The sequence below is a fragment of the Protobothrops mucrosquamatus genome, unplaced genomic scaffold, assembly GCF_001527695.2.
Source record: "Protobothrops mucrosquamatus isolate PMUCROS unplaced genomic scaffold, P.Mucros_1.0 scaffold110, whole genome shotgun sequence".
In the NCBI taxonomy this organism is placed as follows: domain Eukaryota; kingdom Metazoa; phylum Chordata; class Lepidosauria; order Squamata; family Viperidae; genus Protobothrops; species Protobothrops mucrosquamatus.
Genome location: NW_015386482.1, coordinates 1,080,730 through 1,089,043, shown reverse-complemented (window position 1 = coordinate 1,089,043; position 8,314 = coordinate 1,080,730). Strand labels below are relative to the sequence as shown.

Genomic DNA, 8,314 nt, shown 5'->3' with positions numbered 1-8,314 from the left:
AACTTTGACAGAACTAGATAGACAGAAAGAAAATATTTCCAAAGCAGTCAGAAAGGTGTTTCGTAAAGCATGATAGCATTCTCAAACCATCTAATCCTTTGGAAAATTAAGTCAATTGTTTCAAAGGCAGTCTTCCATATCTGTAGATGCATTGATAAAATTTATCCTGGACTTTGTACATTGTGAGTGACTGCTTTGCAGTTTAAAGCAGGAGTGATTCTTTTAACATTTAAAAAGAAGAATGCCTTCTTAGCACATTGTGAAACAAATTTTTGAATGTATTGTGCAACGTAATACATAATTACAAGGTACTAACATTTGCACTGCTAATAGAATGTTTAATAAAATTGGAAAGATGCACTCTGATTGGCTTTTGGGAAAGATTCATCACGTATTTTGTTTGAGACAAAATGTTTGGGATTAATGACATTACAAAAATATTCAGTATATTTTTATATTGTAAGAGATATTTTTAGTTTTCTCGATAATTGTCTTGGAGTCAAATTTGTGTAGTGCTTAAGGAATTGGGCTAGAAATCAGGAGACCATTAGTTCTAGTCCCACCTTAGGTACAAAGCTAGCTGGGTGATCTTGGGCCAATCATTCTCTCTCAGCCTGAGGAAGCAGATAATGACAAACCACTTCCAAAATCTTGCCTCCCCCAAAAAAGAGGGATATGTCGAGATAGTCATCAGGCATCAGAACTCACTTGAAGGCACACATAGAGATAATTATGTTAAAGATATTGAAGATTTTTTTCACGGAGAAAGAGAATGCTTCTTCACCTTGGAAAGTGATTTTAGGGGAATAGTGTCAACCCTACAGAGCTGTATTGCTCTTCTTTTCTACGTGCTTTTGCTTTTATTTGCATTTATGTGCAAAAACATTTTCTGAAATATGTATGTTTAGCCCAACGGCACAAATGTGCATTTGCACTTCTATCTTGTGATTGTAAGTTGGTCTTAAGTTTATTGTAATGGTAATTATTACTTATCTTCTAGGGAGCAATGCCCCAATTATTTAGATACTTATATGGGTTTATCCAAAATACATTTTGGGATGGAATGAATCTGTACTTTCAGTTCATATTTAGTTTACTGATTCTCTTTAGGTTTATAGAACTACTGTTTGAAGAGAAAAAATACCCTGGCTCAGATAAGGTACTGGTATCTTCAGTTGTGGACCCTGAAATAATTAGCATGTAATGGCAATTATTTCCTAAACGTTTAATATTTTTGAGCTGTTGCTTGTTTTATATAAGTTTCATAACAATACTCTGTTTAAAACAGAACTCCTTGGAGTATATTTATTATTTTAATATGTTCTTAGATTTGGATTACAGAAGAACATGGCAACTTGTTTGTAATTATGCTTCCAAAGAATTGGTCCATTGCATTTGATGAACACAAATACAGTTAAGAGCTCAAAGTGAAATAACTACAGTTATCACCATAGGAAAAAATATTTACTTCTGAATTGCAAGTTTTGTCCCATTCTGTTAACTAGATTTAGAAGGTTCAGAAGCTAATTGTAGTATTCTGAACATAGTCCTGTAAAATTGAAATTGTGGGGAAGTTTGTATATAATTTCCATTCCTGATTATTTGTAACATTTATTTGTATCCTATCTTGCAGGTTAAATATCTTGTCAAATATTCCAGTCATTATTAAATATTACAGTGCAAGATGCCGCCCCAAGTTGCAGCTCTGATCCATTCCTATTTAACATTTACATACAATTGCTGGGTGAGATTATTGCCATCTTGGAATTATTGCCATTTTGGGATTAGTACCATCAACACATTGATGATACTCAGTTGTTCACTTCAGTCTTTGGAGTATTTCAGGACTCACAGTTTCCACTTGATGAGCAGGTGACAGACATGACCAAGAGGGCCTTTGCACAACTTAATCTAATGCACCAGTTGTGCTTCTCCTGGAACACATGCCTTACTTCCTTGTTGGATTATTGCAGTGTGCTCTAAAGGGGCCTGCCATTGAAGACCAATTTAGAATCTGGTGGTTCCAGAACATACAAGTGCAGGGAATTTTGGATGCAAACTGATAACACTAGTTATAGTTATTTATTATAATGTCTTTGCTTTGTGGGATTCAAGTCTTCCGGGTATAATTTAAAGTAGGTTATCACCTATGAAGCTCTCCATGGTACTGGGCCAGGTTACTTGTGGAACTGTCAATCCCTTATTATCTTTAGCAGTATTATATCTAACATGATGGGCTTATTCTCTCCTTTAAAACAGTGTCATCTAATGCAAACCAAGAGCATGCCTTCTCCATTATAGCACCGTTAGTCTTATGGAACATTTCCCAGAGATCTGGATAGTCCTAACTATATAAACCATCTGGAAAACTTTGGAAAATCTGGAAGACCTAGATTTTGCCTCAGGCTGTGGGGCCAGGCTATTAGTGGAAGCCCCACTTATAGGGTTTGATTGGATTGTAGTTTTCAGGGATCTCAGCTTTGTTATAATGTTCAGGGATCTCAGCTTTGTTTTTATGTTTTGCATTTTAAGCCACTTAGAATCATAAAGTTAAGAAGTGTGGCTATATAAATGGGAGAGAGTCCTGAAAAACAAGAATATAGTTGGAGCTCCTTTCTTTTGGGAATCTTTCCAGAGAGCAGTTAGTAATGGTCCTATGAATAGGAACTGATAATTATCCAACTAGAGCAGAATTTTAAAATGGTTTCTCTTCTGAGATTACAAACCTCAAAGTGAGAATTGTTTTCATTTTTTATTGTACAAGCTACTCTAAGAAACTCTGAATAATATGTTGAAAAGGAAAGGTAGGGTTTTTAAAGCTATGTATAAAATTATGCAGGCACTTAGACTTCCATGCAGACTAATAATTCTTAATTATATAGCTCATAGATCTTTAATAATTGATGAATGAATTAAAGGATAATGGGTTTTAATCTACTGCGTCTCTTCCTTGATTGCCTTAAGTGGTATTTAGAATGTATAATATTTTAGGAATAAACCTGAAATTATTTTGAAAATCCTTATAATCTAAAGTTGACTATGGATTAGCAAAAAATTGGGGTTATCTTTTTGCAGTGTTTTTGCTTCTTCCTCTGTGAATGGTTTCAATCTGTTGTAGTGAGGGAAGAGAGGTCAGCCTGAAGACTCCTAATTTAAGGGGTACCACAGGGTTCAGTCCTCGTTCCCTTCTGTTTTTTAACATTTGTATTAAATTACTGGGCGAGGTCATCCAACGATTGTGATATCAGCTTTTCAGTAATTTAATTTTTTTGTGGGGAATCTTGTTCTATGCAGACAGCAGTGACTGCATGGAGATAAGAGCATTGGAATATTAAGAGTTGTATGAAATTTGTCAGAGTTCTTTCAATTGTCAATGTAAAATACTACAAGAACATAAATAGATTTATGTTCTCAAAAAGTCAAGCCATTGCAAAAGAATTGCAACAACAATTATATTCCACATATAAATTTTGTTTATACAGTAGTGCAATCAGTATTCAGATTTTCTGAACCTCTTTGTTCTGTCCAATCCTAAAGGAATAGAAGTAATTTTCTTTTGGGTACAAATACAATTTCCATCTGTTCTTTATTTTAATAACTGGCTTGATATAGCATTTAATTTTTTACTTTTGACTGTATGAGAATCCATGCATATAAATTGAAGGAATGAATAAATAAAATTTATTTATACTAGTTATCCTGACTACAGCAAGTCACTTTATCATATTATATAAAAATGTTTTGAAGTATGCTACAATAGTTTAATAAGCATTAGAGCCTAACCTGAATACAGTACATAATCTTGAATACTCAGTAGTCTTTAGCAAAGTGGAAATGGTTGGTCCTGCAAAGAAACCATTGCATAATAGTAAATCACATGCTTTTATATGCAGAGAATTCCTAGTGTAGAGTTTGTTTTCATGTGCTTTGTGTTTTGTACATTTTGGTTTCCCAATTAATTTGGGAATAGAATAAGCCTTAGTACTGATACTTGGAAGAAATAGGCAGATTATAATACTATCTAGACAACACAGATGTGTTCTGTTTTCTGCCTTAGTTGACTGTTCAGTAAGATGGTGTCAACGTGAAGGCTTTGCAGAAGAAGGAAAGCTTGCATTGAAAGTGCTAATAATATGTTCTAGAATAGATGATCCAGTACATGCTAGTATGTATTTACAAAATATCCAGAACATGGAGGAACACTTGGATAAAATGTCCACAGTATAAATGAATAAAATAACCAACGTGTTCTGCTTTAATGTTTTCTGCAGGCTCAGAACAAAGAAACAAAAGTCCTTGCTGCTGCAAAGGTCATTGATACTAAATCTGAAGAAGAACTTGAAGACTACATGGTTGAAATTGATATCTTAGCATCCTGTGATCATCCTAATATTGTCAAATTGCTAGATGCTTTTTATTATGAAAATAATCTTTGGGTAAGAGTTTGCTTTTGTTCTTAACTACATGCTTTAATGAAGAAAAGCTACGGTGTATTAAATCTTAACATTGCCTCCATGCAATCTGCATTTTTTTAAAATACATTTTTAGAGACAGATTTGCAATTCACTGCATCTATTGGAAATGGTGAACATTTTAAACATTTCAAAATAATGTTGGCTGGCTGTTCATGGAGAATCATTTCGTAGAAATTGTTAGCTGTGCATAAGTACAAAGAAAAATATTGTCTTCTATATCAGATTTAGGCTAGAGTGCGCAGGCTGTGCCAGCCAAAGTAGAAAGACTAAATTCAATCCCTCTGTCATATTTTTTGTGAACTTGGGCTTTATGCTGCAATGGGATGTTTGAGAAATATGAAAGAAGGGGAACACAGTGTCAAATACCATTTTTTAATATGCTTGAATAATACCTACTCCATTGCCATGTGAATGATTGAGTTTTCACTTAACTATAACTTAGGATTTTCTTAATGATGATTTGTTGAATTATAACTACCTATTTTATATATAACATTAAGTCTGAATGAGCACAATCATACTTTTTGCTGTGGACAACAATTAACAATGTTATGGCATAGCACTGTATGTGCATTGGTGATTTTATTCTCCTTTTTCACCTGTGAGAAAAATTGGACCATAATTTCTCTCTCCCCTTCCACTCAGAAAGAGGAAGAAAGATTTATGTCATATTTTGAAACAAGGCAAATGCCATTCATGTTTCCAAACAACAGGAATTGCTTAACTAGTTGGAAAGACACTAAAGCAACTAGGAAGGAAGAAAAGAAAGAATAACTGATTACTGATTACTAAGGCAAGTCAGATTTGGTGACCTAAGTAACTTGAAGAAAACATATTCTGTTCTATTCATTAGTCATGTCCTGACTTAATTTCATCTAATAAAAGAAATACAGAGGCCAGGCTACATGACTCTTTTCTATTTAATTTTTGGTAGAACAAATTTGGAGAAATAAGCAACTCTTAAAGAATGTAGGCATTGATACAGCTAGTATATCATATTCAAGATTCATTCCAAACGCATACCTTATGTTTAATATATTCTGAAACATAAAGATTATGAACCATGTTTGATTTTTGAATTACACAAGGTTTGGACCTTTTAATGAAATTAACCAAACTTATTGATTTCCCCGAAGTTTAATAGAATCACAGTTCCCATTGATTATTATTGATATATCAGTATCAATATCAATATATCATAAAATTCTGTTATTGTAGCAGGTAAAATATTTTTCTTTGTTCATTTTTTTCTTTTAATGGAATGACATTTTAAGCCATAATTGTAATTTTATTTAAATTCATGTTCTCTCTGGAAAAATTACAGCACCACTTGCCCAGTGAAACTTTTTAACTGCACTGCTTGCTGAACAACAGACAAGTTATTTCCACAATAGAACCGATATTATGTGTCTCACCAAGTTTGTCTAAAGAATGAAAACAATGGTAAAAGAAACTAATGAAACTCAGAAGTAGAGATGTGCAAAATGTTTTAATTCAGAATCTCTGAAAACAATGTCGGGGTTCGAAGATAGCTGTCCTGCCCTCATAGAAAGTATTCTGGTGTTGATCCTAACATATTGGAGTGTTCCAGGCTTAGGGCAACCTATTTTGAATTCAGAAAGGAGCAATTTTGAGCAGACAATATTTTCAGTAAGCTCAGACTACTTTCTAGTTCAGGGGTCTTCAAACCTGGCCCTTTTATGACTTGTGGACTTCAACTCCCAGAATTTCTCAGCCAGGCACGCTGGCTGAGGAATTCTGGAAGCTGAAGTCCACAAGTCATAAAAGGGCCAAGTTTGAAGACCCCTGTTTTAGGAAGACAGAGCAACTTCTTCAAGCTTGAAGCAATTCTTTCAAACTCAAGAGTGAGCATTTTGAGTTAAAACATTTCACACTCAAACTGTTTTGCACACTTCTAACCAGACGTTTAGTGTAGATAGGGAAGCTTCATTCCTGGTCTGCAATAATTTGAAAAGTAAACATCTACATTATTTTCTTTAAATATGCAGATCCTCATTGAGTTCTGTGCTGGTGGTGCAGTTGATGCAGTAATGTTGGGTAAGTATGACAACATTCAAAATATTGGAAAAATAGACAATTTCATTGGTAGTTTCTGTTATTTTTTACACCATTAATACATTAATGCCTAGCTTTTCTTTTTTAGTTTAATTTTCAGAGATAAATATACATGAACGCATAATGTTAGACCATGAGTTTAAATAATCATTCAATTTTAAAGCCTATGTGTGATGATAGTGGGAAAGACCTTGGGATATTGAAGAAATGCAAGAAATAAGGGAACAGATAAGACACGGCGTATTCTTGCACTGGTTAGTGGGCAGGGCAAGAGGTTCAGATGGGACCCTCTCTAGTTTCTCAGACTATAAAGGAGATGGTAGGTGAATTGTATTTGCAAATTGCAAGATTTTGTTAATTGTAGCTTTACAATAAAGTAGAATTGGCTTATTCGACCATATTTTCTGCTTTGTCATTTTAATGTTAAAATATTTATAATCTATTTTGGATCATTTCACTTGGCACCACTCCTCCCCCAACTTCTGCTTTAATTTTGCTTTAATTATTATTTTGCTTTAATTATCAAGATTTTTTTTGGTAAAAGAAGACATTTAAATCCAAGAGTATGTTTTGCTTGTAGAACTGGAAAGACCACTGACAGAGCCACAGATCAGGGTAGTTTGCAGGCAGACTCTTGAGGCGCTACATTATCTGCATGAAAGCAAGATCATTCACCGAGATCTGAAAGCTGGCAATATTCTTTTCACATTGGATGGAGATATTAAACTAGGTGAGTATTCTGTTTCTTAAAGTAGAATAGAGTTACATTGTTTTAATATTAGTGTAGTATCAGTAATAGTTTCTCAATAAATATAGACAGCTGTTTCTATGTCATAGGAACTTAATTAGTAGATCTGCTTTAGCTGATTTCAGTGTCAAAGAAAACTGTTTTTTTCCCATTGCATGAAGTACCTTAACACAGATAATGCCAAAAGAAGAGAACATATGTAGCTCAGGCTTGAACTGTGAAGTCCTTGATGCATTTTGAGCATAGTTGTTTGCAGACCTTTTTTTACCCAACATCTTCAGTGCTAAAAGGAAATGGGATTTGTTCTCTGAGCTTGCCCTGTCAGTGTTAGTGGAAGCGTTGTTTTCTTATTGGTAGTTCCTTGATTAGGATATTGTTTACTTCTTGGTTGTCTGGTGTTAATTTTGGTGTCAATCCCTGCTTATAATGTTGTTTATCTCTATGTGCCTGTTGATGGCTGATCTATTTGAGTGCCAAGGTTCTAGGAATTCCCTGGCATTTTTTTGATTCAGTTTGGTCTAGGATGCTAAGTTTCCTAGTTGAAACTATGGTTGAGTCTGTCCATATGTTGTGAAATTAAGGAATTTTCTTTTTTTTTTTTTCCCAAAGAAGTTTTATTATTTTCCATCATAAAAAACAATCACAAGCATAATAAACACAATAACAAGTAAAAAACCCCCACCCACCCCCCCGGACTTCCCAAACCTAATCCCAGGATAATATTCATATATAAGTAAGCAAATACTAGTATCTCTAACTCCACAAAGTATCTTAATCTACATGAAAAAATAGAAAAAGTAAACAGAATAATAATAATAAAAAAAAATCTAAAACCCTAAGTTATATTCTATCACTCTATGCTTCTTTTGAATATAAACAATCCATCTTCTCCATATTGATAAAAATTGTTCATTTGAATGATTCTTCAAATAAGCCGAAATCTTTGCCATTTCAGCAAGATACGAAACTTTCAATCTCCAGTCTTCCATTGTAGGCAGAATTGGACTCTTCCAAT

The 8,314-nt window shown here is 33.9% G+C and overlaps 1 protein-coding gene across 1 annotated transcript in view; it reads left to right on the top strand.

Annotated features, from left to right (window-relative positions):
• Positions 1–8,314, top strand: part of SLK (STE20 like kinase) — a 42,171-nt gene that overhangs the window by 9,707 nt on the left and 24,150 nt on the right. Inside the window, exons 3-5 of the mRNA XM_015812788.1 lie at positions 4,272–4,436; positions 6,485–6,533; positions 7,132–7,281. Coding sequence (XP_015668274.1) covers positions 4,272–4,436; positions 6,485–6,533; positions 7,132–7,281 — 364 coding nt within the window. The remainder of the gene's footprint in view (positions 1–4,271; positions 4,437–6,484; positions 6,534–7,131; positions 7,282–8,314) is intronic.